At 53.9% G+C, this 14,693-nt stretch overlaps 2 protein-coding genes across 2 annotated transcripts; both read right to left on the bottom strand.

Annotated features, from left to right (window-relative positions):
* Nucleotides 1-3,874: 3,874 nt before the first annotated feature.
* LOC136563209 (protocadherin alpha-13-like) lies at nt 3,875-8,101 on the bottom strand. Its single transcript, XM_066560448.1, has one exon. The coding sequence runs from the start codon at nt 6,479-6,481 to the stop codon at nt 3,875-3,877; it is 2,607 nt and encodes an 868-aa protein (XP_066416545.1). The 5' UTR covers nt 6,482-8,101.
* A 2,168-nt stretch (nt 8,102-10,269) lies between these two features.
* On the bottom strand, nt 10,270-14,693 carry LOC136563208 (protocadherin alpha-6-like). The gene is made up of 2 exons (XM_066560447.1): nt 10,582-14,693; nt 10,270-10,281 (listed from the first exon to the last, which is right to left on the bottom strand). Exons 1-2 carry the CDS (start codon nt 13,078-13,080, stop codon nt 10,270-10,272), a joined length of 2,511 nt encoding a protein of 836 aa, XP_066416544.1. The 5' UTR covers nt 13,081-14,693.

Here is a 14,693-nt window from a genome sequence, read left to right as displayed (position 1 = left end):
GGTGATGCCTTGAGAGGCTACCTAGAACAGAGGCTGGACAGTGCTAAAGGAATAAAGTAGGAATTTATTAAAAGGCCTTCAAAGGATGCACCTTGGGCAGTACAGGAGCCCGACTGAGGATACTCCCAAGATGGGTGACGGGTCACAAGTTTTCACTTCTATAAGTTTTGGTCCATTTAAATATTGGGGTTGATTGTCCAATTACAGCTCCAGGTTAAGCAGTTCCATCCTCCCACATTGCTCTCATGAATTCACTGCTGGTTGCACTTGGGCCGGAACTTGCAACATTGTCCTTGGCTCTGGGGCTGGAAAAGGATTGTTTTGTCTGACTGAACTGTGAGGAGAACTTCCTAACACTTTATATAAAGTCCAGAGTTATAGACCAATGCAGTATCTGATCAATAAGAAAAATGCCATACAGAATCTGGAAAACTTGGAAAATGTATCAGTAAAGCTAAAACTTAAGGCATCATAGGAACCAAAGTACACCTGTCTCACACACAGCCTCTTCTGATGGGAGTAACTCACCTGTAGCATCACTGGGTGCTTCTTCAGAAAAAGAAACTCCAGGAGCAGGAGTACTTGTTTTAATGGACAGTGTCCCTTAGTGCCAGCTAGAAGACCAAGACCAGGGAAATGACTGATGCCATGTCCCAAGAAAGGCTGGCAGAATGACACAAATTTCAAAAAGTCTTCTCTTTTACCAAGAAAATTCCATATCCAACTCAAGTGATTCAAGGCATGGATGGCAAGTTACTTCATAAGCTGTAATATCACAGGGAACAACAGAAAACAAGAATACAGAGAACTGCTGGAGGGCCTGAGAGGATCCCAGAAGAGCAGCACTATGTGGTGGGCATTTTCTCAAGGATTTCTATTGGCATCCTCTATCACGAGGCCGAGGAAATGAGATCTCCACAGCTAACAAGGCATTCTCCACAATGCTGCAGGTCGTGTTCTGCTCAGCATCTACCTTTCCCTGGGGCAACACTCCTCCCCACTCAAATTCACCCTCCCCATCACACAGGCCCAGGCCTAATTTTGTGCCACACGCAGGATCACTGCCAAAATATCAAACATTACTCAACCCCAGCAACATGCCCTGCCTGTAAATCCCACTCTGCATGTGATCCAGGCCCTTGTACTTCCTCATCTTCCTTCATGGTCACCACAAAAGATGTACACAATGTCTAAAATCTCTTCCCAGCTACATGATCTTCACCGTGAATGCTTTGCTCCCATTCAGTAATCTCAGTTGGAATTGCCACAGAGCTGCAAGTTAGAGTTCATAAAAATTCTGTGATTAGAGCTGTTACAGCTCTGATCCCAGTCCACACAGATTTATTTCTTCAAGAGAACACAGCAAGTGCCAAAGCACAAGAGCACTCACAGGGTCAACCAAATGGGACAGCTTGCACAGGATGAACTGGGCAAATCATGCAGGTTTTGGGGTGTTCTTGCAGATATGAGAACGATCCACATGTGACATCAGGACACACCATCTCTACTGAGGCCACTTGTGCAGTGCACAAGTAAAGAAAGTTGAGCACATCAAGATTACAGCCACATGTAATAATAAAATAAATCCTTGTAAATCCCACCTGAGGAGGAGCAAGGAATCATCATGGCAAAATCTACAGCTGTAGAGACTATTACACAAGGATAGCAACTTGAAGCATTCCCCTCCCACAACACCTTGAAACCTTGAACCTGAAAAACTTGTTTCATCAGACAACATTCAGCACTCTCCATCTCACCAGCTCTTACTGTCACTGGCTGGGGTCTCTGTACAAATCACGAACAGGACGGGGCTGCTGGGGAACGTGCCTTGAGCTGTTTGATTTTCCAGCATCACTCTCATTCCATGGTTATGACAATGGGAAGATGCCATCAGCTCACAATCCAAACAGCAGACAAAGAACTTAATGTTACAATTTACTTTAAAAGTATTTTGACCAATCCCACAAAGCAAAAGCGCACTGACAGTAGCTACATCCAACCACTATAAGCACACGTACCTTTGGTCAAACAATGCTTTTTTATTTCGAATACAAGACCTGCTTGTAAGGCTAAAAACACAATGCACGGAGCTCCATTATTAAGCATAGAACTTCCTAATATCTCACTAGATAAACTTTTCTGTAGCTTAGAGAGTTATTCTAGACAAGCGTTAATACACAGACCATTGTTTTGTTTGTCCTTACTTTTCTACTTCTTATATAATTTTTCTGCTGACAAATCTCATGGCTACTGCTTAGGTATAATCACAGTTCTGTTGTCTCTGAGGCCTGCCTTTTGCATTTTTCCCAAAATCCTCTGATTTTAAGGATTCCCACACTTACCAACACATGGCCTACACCAGGCAGGCAGCAGCAGCAGAGACAGTCCCTGGTGGAGAGACTCCTCACTGCCAGGGACACTGGGGGCATTTCAGTATCACACTCTCCTCTCTTTACCAGGAGGGCCTCCCACTCCAGACCCTTAGGAAGCAGGAAAACATCCTCAACAAAAACACTCTGTTCTCATCCTGTCACCCTTTCCTGTACAAATCCTTCACTCACCCACTCTGAGACGTGTTCTGAAGACAAATATATAACCTCATGATATTTTCTAATATGATCCATGGTCTCCCCAAGAAGCTTCATTTTCCCCACACAAGTCTTTCTGCTGCTCATGGTCACCCTTCCCACCAGAAAAGGGCCAGGCCCTACACTATACAACAGACCACAGTTTCCTTTCCTACCACGAGGTTCAACATGACAATGGCTTATCCTTCCCAGCAATGACACACTGTAAAAATCCATGGACAGTACCATCAACAGTGTATAGGAGATGCTCTGCTGCTGACACCTCAGTCTTTGTAATGCTTCTCTATGGGAATACTATTATCAAAGGTGATGTTGGAACCTCTAAACAGGAATAGCACAAAAGGAGCAAAGGAGCTCCAAGGAGCAAAGGAGCAAAACTGTGACAAGGACACTAATAGATGATACTGCCTGTCTTGGAGAATCTTACTTGAGAATTAATGGGGAAAGGTGATCCTTGGATTTTGCGGGCTATTTGTTTATCTGTTCATTACAGAAATGAAGATTTCCACAGTTAAAGTCCTTTTAAGTTTGGTCATAGATGTAACAATTGATGCAAATTTTGAGAGAACATCAAAAAAAGGACAGTATACTTCACACTACCTCGCTGGTCAGAAATGCAAATCCTCAGGAACTGGGCAGCAGGAAAACAACAGATAAATTTCCCTTTTGAAACACATACCTTGGATCACGCTTTATACTAAGCAGAACAGCATGATACTTGCCAAACAAACATAGAAAGATCATAGGAAATCTTTCCACAACTACCCTATTTTCTAAATGAGTCTCATAGTAGAATGGTAATAGAGAACTTTTGTCTGTGAATATCCACTATTCACCTTAATTCATAACTTCACATGACCATAATTGAAGACGAGGAGGGCAGTTTTCAATAAAAAAGACAAATGAAAACCAGCACGGTTATCAGTCAGCAGAAGCAAGGAGCTGGTACACAGTGCCTGCGAGTCTGTCACCAACACAGCCTGGCTGTCTTGAACTCGTTCACCCAAACTGGCTGGAAATGCTACAGATGAGAAATAGAACCCCCTTGCTGCCTGCAAATCTCACACCGCCAGGCACTGCTTGTCGCACAGAAAACGAATTTAATTCTAGAGCAGAACAACTCACATTTAGGGGACAAATCCTCACCTGCCTACAGAAACTGCTCACGGATGCTGATTTATTTATATTCTGTATCCCCCTAGAAAGAGCTGGGGGCCCAAGCAAAGTCACGGTGACAGATGCAAACGTGTCATTGTCATTCTTAAAGACCAGATAGGTAACCAGGATCAGTAAGCCGTGGGAAATGACCCAGCTGAAAGCAGCATCAAGTAAGAGAGCGGATAAAAAGGAGCAGAGAAGGGAATGAAGGAAGGAAAACTGACCGTGTCGAGGAGAGCGGAGGGCTCCGGCTGCGTGTCCTTGGCCGCAGGGCCGGGCGGCGGCGGAGGGAAGTTGGGGCTGAAAACCATGAGGTCGCTCTTGGCAGCGCCGTCCGCCACGCACAGGCTGCGGCTGTGGCGCTGCGAGTAGGACCAGCTGCCCACTTCGCTGGCGCACACGAGCGTCGTGGGCCCGGGCCCCGAGAGCACGGCCGCCCGCGGCGCCCAGCGCGACGCCCCGTACAGCACCACGGCCAGCAGGAAGAGGCTGGACACGGCGCAGATGGCCACCACCAGCCACACGTTGGTGGCCGCGCTCGCCGCGCCGGGCCCCAGCTCCGCGCCCGCCGCCGAGCGCGACACCGCGGACGACGACGACGACGACGCCGCCGAGGATCCCGCGGCCAGCGCCGCCTCGGCGGCCTCGAGCAGCGACACGCTGAGCGTGGCCGTGGCCGAGCGCGCCGGCTCGCCGTGGTCGCGCACGACGATCAGCAGCCTCTGGCGAGGCCCGTCCGCCTCGTCCAGCGCCCGCGCCGTGCTCACCTCGCCGCTGTAGAGCCCCACGCGGAACGGGCCCTTGCCCCCTTGCGGCTCGCACAGCTCGTAGCGCAGCCACGCGTTGTAGCCCGAGTCGGCGTCCACGGCGCGGATCTTGGCCACCACCTGCCCCGCCGGCGCCCCCCACGCCGCCCACGCCCACAGCGTGCCCGACTCCGAGCCCGCCCCCGCCAGCGCCGCCGCCGCCGCCTCCGCTGCCGAGCCCGCGGCCGGCAGCAGCGCCGGCGCGTTGTCGTTCTCGTCCAGCACGAACAGCTGCACCGTGGCGTTGCCGCTCAGCGCCGGCTCCCCCGCGTCCACCGCGCGCACCTCGAACTGCAGCACCTGCAGCTCCTCGTAGTCCAAGGGCTGCAGCGCCCACAGGCGCCCGCTCTCCGCGTCCACCGACACGTAGCTCGACGCCGGACGCCACCCCATGCCACCCGACGACGACGACGACGACCCCGCCGCCCCGCCCACGCCCACGCCCAGGCCGCCGTCCCACACCGAGTAGCTGACGCGCCCGTTGGCCGCCTCGTCCGGGTCCCGCGCCCACAGCCGCGCCAGCTCCGCGCCCGCCGCGTTGTTCTCCCGCGCCAGCACCGTGTACACGGCCTGCGCGAACAAGGGCGCGTTGTCGTTCACGTCCGACACCGGCACCCGCAGCCCGCGCCTGGCGCGCAGCGCCGGCGCCCCGCCGTCCTCCGCACGCACCTCCACCTCGTACTCCGACACCCGCTCCCGGTCCAGCGCCTCGCGCAGCACCAGCGAGTACGAGCCCAAGAACGTCGCCTCCAGACCGAACGGCGACGCCGGCCACACCCAGCACCGCACGCGACCGTTCTCCCCCGAGTCCCGGTCCGACACGCTCAGCAGGGCCACCACCGTCCCCACCGACGCGTCCTCCGCCACCGGCACCGACAGCGACGTCACCCACACCTCCGGCGCGTTGTCGTTCACGTCCAGCACCTCCAGCACCACCTTGCAGTGACCCGACAGAGAGGGTGTCCCCTTATCCCTTGCTTCAATACGAAAATCAAATACACTGACTTCCTCGAAGTCCAGGGCTGCTGTGAGGTGAATTTCCCCGGTATTCGGATTGATGGAAATTACATCTCTTCCACTCGGGGGAATGAAATTCGTCACCCCATATGTCACTTCACTGTTAATTCCCTCGTCCGCATCCGTGGCATTCACCCTCGTTACCAGACTCCCCACCTCAGCGCTCTCCGGTAGCTGCACTTTATACACGGACTGATTGAATTGGGGCGCATTGTCGTTCACATCCAGCACGGAGATCACAAGCTCCATTGTCCCCGTCAGAGACGGCCGGCCCCCGTCAGTCGCCGTCAGCACCAACCGGTGCACGGGAATCGTCTCGCGGTCCAGAGCTTTCGTTAAAACGAGTTCAGGTTCAATATTTCGCTCATTCGATTTCTGTAAATCCAGAGAAAAATGCTCGCTGGGGCTGAGTGTGTAGGTGAGCTGCGCATTCGCTCCGATATCCGCATCCGACGCGCCCTCCAGCGGGAAACGAGACCCCGGCAGAGTGGTCAGTTCCGCCATACTGAGGTTTTTCCGGGCGGCGGGGAAGACGGGGGCATTGTCGTTGATGTCGGTGACCTCCAGCTGCACATGGAAGACGCGCAGCGGCCGCTCCAGCAGCACCTCCAGGCGCAGCGCGCACGGCGCGCTCTTGCCGCACAGCTCCTCCCGGTCGAGCCGCGAGCTCACCAGCAGCGCGCCGCTCGCCCCGCTCACCTCCACGCTCGCCCGCCGGCCCTGCGCCACCAGCCGCAGCCGCCGCGCCTCCGCCTCGCCCGCCTCCAGGCCCAGGTCCTGCGCCAGACGGCCCACCACCGTGCCGGCCTTGGCTTCCTCCGGCACCGAGTAGCGCACCTGCCCGCCCGACAGCGCCCAGGCCGCCTGCAGCACCAGCAGCCGCACCAGCGCCGCACAACAACGCTCGCCCATCCTTCCTGCCGCTCTGCCCGCCGCCAACGCCGCTCTGCCTGCCGGCCCCGGCCCGGGCCCCGCACGGCTCCCCGCCGCCGCCCGGACGCGCCGCCTCTGCTGCCCGGCCCAAGCCGCCCCCCCGCGCTCACAGCCGGGCTCTCCGCCGCACCGGGCCGGAGCCGCCCACACCGAGCCGTTCCTGAGCCTGCAGCGACACCGTGCGCTGCTCCGCCGCCTCACACGCTCCGTGACAGCGCCTGTGCCTCTGATCCGTCATGGCCATCTCTTCTGCTTTTTCGTGTTACGCTGCTCCTCTTTCTTTTATCTTTTTCCTAATCGCCTACTGTGTTCTTGTAAGTATTTCTTTCTTCTTTCTCGTCTGAATTTCTTCCCAGATAATTCTTTTTTCCTCCCATTTTCTGTATTGAATAATTTTTATTTTATCTTCTCTTTTCTGCCTCTTTCTGCTCTTTTATACTTTTCTTTCTTCTTTCTTCCCCGTTCCTTCTTTCTCCATCTTCCTCTCGTCTTCACCCTCGCTGGCAGGTCTCCAGCCGCTTCCGGGGCCCCTTCTGAGATCATCAAAGCCAGAGTGATCAGCGATAATTACGGAGCATCAGGTCCAGAAAGTGCTGCTCTCACCAGGGGTGAGGCTGTTAGGGACCAGCTCCGTTCAGCCTCGAGAGACAAATTCGGTGAGTGCTGGTCCTTTATAGTGTCTTCTGTTCTTTTTGCCCACTTGCTTGATTGGTTCGCACTTGCATGGATTCCCTCCTTTCTTTTTAATGTTCATCTTCATCTCCTTATGCTGTTTTCTTTACCTCTTCCCTTTTCTGTCTTTTATATTTTCTAGTTCTCCTTCCCTATGTCTTCTCTTTCCTGCTCTTTTTACTTCACTTCCTGTTCATTCCCATCCTTGTCTCTCTATTATTATTTTCCACCTGTACGAAAAGACTTTCCAAATGTCTACAGCTTGTTGGCGATGATGGATGTAAATGTCTTTTTGAAAGGGCTCTCATTCCTCTTTGCATCGATTCTTCAATTTCCTTTTGGTTTTTTCCCCATCACTCTTGTACCCTCGGGAACAGAATCACCAACCCCAGCTACTGGGATGTGTAATTAAAAGGTGCACCAAATATTACAAACAACTCAAGAGAGTTTTTCATTCTCAAAGCCATCACAGCCCAGCATACCAATGATCCAAGAATGCTACAAAACTCTTGGCAACCACAGCACCCAAACACTTTTCATATACCTCATGTATTCTACCAATATAATCAAAGGTTTTTCTCTATGACTCATGTTCCACCTGCACAGCCAACTAAAAGCAACCAGGGGAACACCACTGCATTGTCACTGAGAAAATCTGCTGCATTCCAAACGCATCTAATCCAAGAAAGGCATTAAGGTAATTTCTCCATCTGTCCTTGCTTCCACACACTCACCCCATGCCAGGCAGCAACAGGAAAGAAATGAGAGCAGACAGTGGTGCTCCAAACCTACAGGCATTTCAACCCAGGCAACATCCAGTCTGGATAGACAATACTCCAGTCTATCCAACATGAAGACACCACAGCTGAGCAGGAACCAAAGTACATTTGTCTCTCACATACAGCCCCTTCAGGTACAAGTGACTTACCTGTAGCATCACTGGTGTCGTCTTCAAAAAAAAAAAAAATATTTTCAGAACAGGAGAATTGGATTTAAGGGACATTATACCCTAAGAATGTAATTTTGCATCATACTGGACAGAAAAAAAAAAATACATTCACCAAGAGCTTTGAAAAACAGGGACAGTGAGTAGTACTTCCTTTAGCACTTCTATCACCAGGGAAGCAGGAGGAACACCTGAAAGTTAGCAATATTCTCTCAACAGCAGCCTCAGCTCGAGAGAGTGGAAAAACTTTCCCCAGGACCAATGGATTACTAAACATCTGCCACCTGACAACTGCCAGTATTTCACCATCTGCATCTCATCCACTGTTACACATTGCCAATGTGAGAGAAGAAAAAAGGGTGAGTGTAGGGGAAGAAAACAAAGTAACGTGTCCCACTGTACCTGAAATGCCAGGTCTGACAACATCTTGAATACAGAGAGCAATTCCTCCCCTCCCTAGCTACACCAAGATCAGAGGAATTACTCAGGCAACATTCTGAGAAGGCTGGCACAATTACACTAATTTCAGAAAGCTTTTGAAACTTTACACAAATTTCTAAAAATTTCAAAAGTCCAACAACTTTCCACAACAAAGAAGCAATTAAAGGCGTGCATTGCAGGCACTTTTACAAGCAGTAACATCACATAAAACAACAAAGCTCAAGGATGTCCAGACCTGCTGGACGTCCTGAGAAGATCCCAGAAGAGCAGCCCTGTGTGCTGGGCTCTTTCTCCATGTTTTCCACTGGCATCCTCTATGCTGTGCCACTGGAAATGAGGCCTCTACACCTAAGCAAACATTCTCCATTTCATCCACAATGACACAGACCACGTTCTACTCAGCATCTCTGTTCCCCTGAGGCAACTCACTTCCCCACTCAGACTCCCCCTCCCCACCGTACAGGTCCAGGCCCTACCTGATGCCATTCGAGGAATCCCTGCCAAAATCTCAAACATTTCTCAACTCCAGCAATATGTCCCATCTGTAAATCACACTCTGTATAGCATCTAAGCCTTGGCACCACTTCACCTTCCCTTATGATCAGCACAAAGAACATGTGAAACTCTTCAAAACTACACAGCCTTCAGCAGGCTCTTCCCACCTGCATGAAATTTACCGTGAACACTTTGCTTCTTTTCAGCAACCTCACATGAAAATAGCACAGAGCTGCACGTTAGAATTCTTAGAGATTCTGTGATCAGAACATGATGGGAGTCAGCATATGTGGATTATGTTCTTCAAGAGAACCACACCAAATAATGTAGCACAAGCACTCAAACAAGTTCAACACAGAGCATTTGTACTGCAGAAATCTTGAGCTGGGATGCTTTGCAAGGTTTGCAGAGCCATGGGTGACAACAGGACACATCATCTCTACCAGGTCCAAGTCCACAAAAAGTAGAAGTCGAGTGCACAAAGATGGCACTCACCCCTCATTACATGCACTGAGATAACAACCAAAACACTGACAAGCACAACACCATAATGGATTATACTGAATGTGTAGGAGAAATTGGTTTGGGTTTTGTTGGTAGGGGTTATTTTCTGGATAGTTTGTTTGCTTTCTTTTCATAAAAGGTTATTTCTACAGCTTTTGAAGTGATGTTGCTGTTGATATGAATTTTGATGGAACATCAAAAGACTACACGGTATTTCCTACTAGTTCTCTGGCCAGAAAACTACATTCACAACTCGGGGAACGGGAGCAAGGAAAAGAAAATTCCACTTTCTAACACTTACCCTTGGAGAAAACTCTTGACTCTGAAAACAGTAATTCTAAGCAAAGTAACAAGATCATTGGGAACAGATCATAGGAAAGGCTCTCCACATCTTCCTGTTTCATAATGTCTTTAGCATTAGAACCGAATTTTATGGTTTACCCATCCATTGACAGACAAAAAGATAAAACTCAATTTCCAACTTGCACAAAATTGTTAGAGAGCAGAATCAGAGAGGAGGAAGCCTATTTATGCTAGGAAACAAAACCTAAACACAGGACAGTCCACCAATGGCTGGGAAATGTGAACACTACAGCCTGCATGTCTTTACACTCATGAAATAAAGTCCAGTAAAAATGCGACCCACCAGGGAAAATGCGCATATTCTGCAAAGCTGACAACTCTTATCACAAGGGACAAGGATTTCATACTACGGGAGAACCTACACACAGAACAGAAAACCACACCTACGGACAATACGCTCTGCGGAGTGGGCTAAAGTGTCTATTTCCACTCCATCACCCTCAACACCTCAGAAAACGAGAAAGAGCCGGGTGGCTTCGGCGGGAGATGCACAGGTAGGATTCTCATCCTGAAGCACTCGACAAGCATCAACCGCCCACAGTGCGGGGCGGCGCAGCCCGGCTCCAAACAACAATTGCAAAGGGGGCGGGAGAAACTGGGCAGAGAGGGGGACAGGCGTCGGTGAAGGGAGAGAAAGGAGAAAAGCAGTGCCACTGACCGTGTCGAGGAGAGCGGAGGGCTCCGGCTGCGTGTCCCTGGCTGCAGGGCCGGGCGGCGGCGGAGGGAAGTTGGGGCTGAAAACCATGAGGTCGCTCTTGGCAGCGCCGTCCGCCACGCACAGGCTGCGGCTGTGGCGCTGCGAGTAGGACCAGCTGCCCACTTCGCTGGCGCACACGAGCGTCGTGGGCCCGGGCCCCGAGAGCACGGCCGCCCGCGGCGCCCAGCGCGACGCCCCGTACAGCACCACGGCCAGCAGGAAGAGGCTGGACACGGCGCAGATGGCCACCACCAGCCACACGTTGGTGGCCGCGCTCGCCGCGCCGGGCCCCAGCTCCGCGCCCGCCGCCGAGCGCGACACCGCGGACGACGACGACGACGCCGCCGAGGATCCCGCGGCCAGCGCCGCCTCGGCGGCCTCGAGCAGCGACACGCTGAGCGTGGCCGTGGCCGAGCGCGCCGGCTCGCCGTGGTCGCGCACGACGATCAGCAGCCTCTGGCGAGGCCCGTCCGCCTCGTCCAGCGCCCGCGCCGTGCTCACCTCGCCGCTGTAGAGCCCCACGCGGAACGGGCCCTTGCCCCCTTGCGGCTCGCACAGCTCGTAGCGCAGCCACGCGTTGTAGCCCGAGTCGGCGTCCACGGCGCGGATCTTGGCCACCACCTGCCCCGCCGGCGCCCCCCACGCCGCCCACGCCCACAGCGTGCCCGACTCCGAGCCCGCCCCCGCCAGCGCCGCCGCCGCCGCCTCCGCTGCCGAGCCCGCGGCCGGCAGCAGCGCCGGCGCGTTGTCGTTCTCGTCCAGCACGAACAGCTGCACCGTGGCGTTGCCGCTCAGCGCCGGCTCCCCCGCGTCCACCGCGCGCACCTCGAACTGCAGCACCTGCAGCTCCTCGTAGTCCAAGGGCTGCAGCGCCCACAGGCGCCCGCTCTCCGCGTCCACCGACACGTAGCTCGACGCCGGACGCCACCCCATGCCACCCGACGACGACCCCGCCGCCCCGCCCACGCCCACGCCCAGGCCGCCGTCCCACACCGAGTAGCTGACGCGCCCGTTGGCCGCCTCGTCCGGGTCCCGCGCCCACAGCCGCGCCAGCTCCGCGCCCGCCGCGTTGTTCTCCCGCGCCAGCACCGTGTACACGGCCTGCGCGAACAAGGGCGCGTTGTCGTTCACGTCCGACACCGGCACCCGCAGCCCGCGCCTGGCGCGCAGCGCCGGCGCCCCGCCGTCCTCCGCACGCACCTCCACCTCGTACTCCGACACCCGCTCCCGGTCCAGCGCCTCGCGCAGCACCAGCGAGTACGAGCCCAAGAACGTCGCCTCCAGACCGAACGGCGACGCCGGCCACACCCAGCACCGCACGCGACCGTTCTCCCCCGAGTCCCGGTCCGACACGCTCAGCAGGGCCACCACCGTCCCCACCGACGCGTCCTCCGCCACCGGCACCGACAGCGACGTCACCCACACCTCCGGAGCGTTGTCGTTCACGTCCAACACCTCCAGCACCACCTTGCAGTGACCCGACAGCGGTGGTGTCCCTTTGTCTGTCGCGTCCACTTGCAGGCGATAGAGATTAACATCCTCAAAGTCTAAGTCGCCCGTAAGACGGATCTCTCCGCTGGTTCTGTCAATTCGGAAAACGTCTCTTCCGTCCTGCGGGGACAGCATCTGGAGCGAATAGGAGATATTACTGTTCGCCCCCTCATCCAAATCGGTGGCATTTAGTCTGATCAGCAAAGTGCCGCGTTCTGCGTTTTCTGGCACCTGCACTTTATACACAGACTGGTTGAACTGGGGCGCGTTGTCGTTCACATCCAGCACGGAGATCACAAGCTCCATTGTCCCCGTCAGAGACGGCCGGCCCCCGTCAGTCGCCGTCAGCACCAGCCGGTGCACGGGAATCGTCTCGCGGTCCAGAGATTTCCTGAGCACCAGGAATAAGGACTCACCGTCCTCCTCCGTTTTTTGTAAATCCAGAGAGAAATGCTCGCTGGGGCTGAGTGTGTAGGAGAGCTGCGCGTTCGCTCCGATATCCGCATCCGACGCGCCCTCCAGCGGGAAACGAGACCCCGGCAGAGTGGTCAGTTCCGCCATACTGAGGTTTTTCCGGGCGGCGGGGAAGACGGGGGCATTGTCGTTGATGTCGGTGACCTCCAGCTGCACATGGAAGACGCGCAGCGGCCGCTCCAGCAGCACCTCCAGGCGCAGCGCGCACGGCGCGCTCTTGCCGCACAGCTCCTCCCGGTCGAGCCGCGAGCTCACCAGCAGCGCGCCGCTCGCCCCGCTCACCTCCACGCTCGCCCGCCGGCCCTGCGCCACCAGCCGCAGCCGCCGCGCCTCCGCCTCGCCCGCCTCCAGGCCCAGGTCCTGCGCCAGACGGCCCACCACCGTGCCGGCCTTGGCTTCCTCCGGCACCGAGTAGCGCACCTGCCCGCCCGACAGCGCCCAGGCCGCCTGCAGCACCAGCAGCCGCACCAGCGCCGCACAACAACGCTCGCCCATCCTTCCTGCCGCTCTGCCCGCCGCCAACGCCGCTCTGCCTGCCGGCCCCGGCCCGGGCCCCGCACGGCTCCCCGCCGCCGCCCGGACGCGCCGCCTCTGCTGCCCGGCCCAAGCCGCCCCCCCGCGCTCACAGCCGGGCTCTCCGCCGCACCGGGCCGGAGCCGCCCACACCGAGCCGTTCCTGAGCCTGCAGCGACACCGTGCGCTGCTCCGCCGCCTCACACGCTCCGCATCTTCGCTCGCGCTGCCGACCCGCTGTGGGTATGTTTTCTGTCGTGTTTTGCTCTCGGGCTCCTCTTTTTTTTCCTTTACGTCTTCCGCTTTCTTTTCACGTCATCTTTCAAGTTCTTCTTCTTGTTTCTTCACTGCCATTTTCATTTGTCTTGCTCCCTTATAAATCCTTCTTTTCGGTCATATTTCGTTTTCCTTACCTTTTTTTCTTTGTACCCTTTTCTCTTTCTTCATTGTCTCTCTTCTTTTTCGTCCTTGTTATGCCACTTTCCATTCTTTCCACTCCTTTCCCATCTCCTTTCACCATCCTGTATTCTTTAGCCATACTGCATGCTCGCCAGTTTTCTCTGGCGCCGCAGGGGCCATCAAATGCAGGACCATCAGCGCTACAGGACATCATTGCTGGGGAGCTGCGCTGCTCCAACCAAGGCTGTTAGGAACCGACTCTGCTCTATATATACTGATAAGTTCGGTGTATGCTCGTCAGGTCTATGGTCTGTTTTAAATTTCCATTCTTCCTTAATTTATTACTTTTATTCTGGCTTTAGTTTTATTTCCATCGGTTCATTATTTTCTTTACTACTATTATTAGTAATAGTAGTATTATTTTCCTTATGCTATTTGTATTTTCCCCCATCCTTTTACCCTCTTTCTCTTCTCTTTCCTTGTTCTTTCTCTATGTCTTTTTATTCCTGCTCATCCATGTCCTAGGTCTTTTCCCCTCTCTTCATTAGTAATCATCTTGTCTCTTTGATCTTTTTCTTTTCCTTCACTAAAATATTTTCCAAATCCTCAAAATTTACTTTCGGAATATCCCTCTTTCTTCTTCTTTTACCTGGCTCCTTCATGTACCTCCTTGTGTAGGTAATTTTTTTTAAAAAAATCTTCTTTCTACATTCTTCTTTCTGTTTCCCCTTCCTCTCCTCCTTTCTGGTCCTTGCTTCCTATGCTCTTGTGGTTCCATAATTATAAGTGCTGGACATTCTTTCCTTCAACAAAATATTTTTAAAATACCTACAGCATCCCTTCCACGAACCACGGCCATGCCCTTGGGGCCTGAGTCTCATTTCTCTTCCCTACACCTCCTGTTCGTGTGGAGAAGGAGCAACCTGCTTGCTGTCCATGCACCTCCACCTTCCCTCCTCCAGGAAACCGGACACACTCTTCAGCCTCCAGTGCTCCCAAGGACCCAGCAATAACACAGCAAGGCAGGCAGATGGCAAAGAACAGCTCTGCTACATCAAAGAGGTTCCATCACTCTCTCACACAGAAGCTGAAGCCACAATTATTGGGATATCTCTACACAGAGGCCTGAAAGAGTTCCAACAAACCAGGGAATTTTCTCATTCCAGATCTCAAACCTATCACAGCCCAGCATGACA

Source organism: Molothrus aeneus, chromosome 15 (genome assembly GCF_037042795.1).
Source record: "Molothrus aeneus isolate 106 chromosome 15, BPBGC_Maene_1.0, whole genome shotgun sequence".
Lineage (NCBI taxonomy): Eukaryota > Metazoa > Chordata > Aves > Passeriformes > Icteridae > Molothrus > Molothrus aeneus.
Note: the sequence above shows the minus strand (reverse complement) of the source record. Positions and strands in the feature narration are given on the sequence as shown.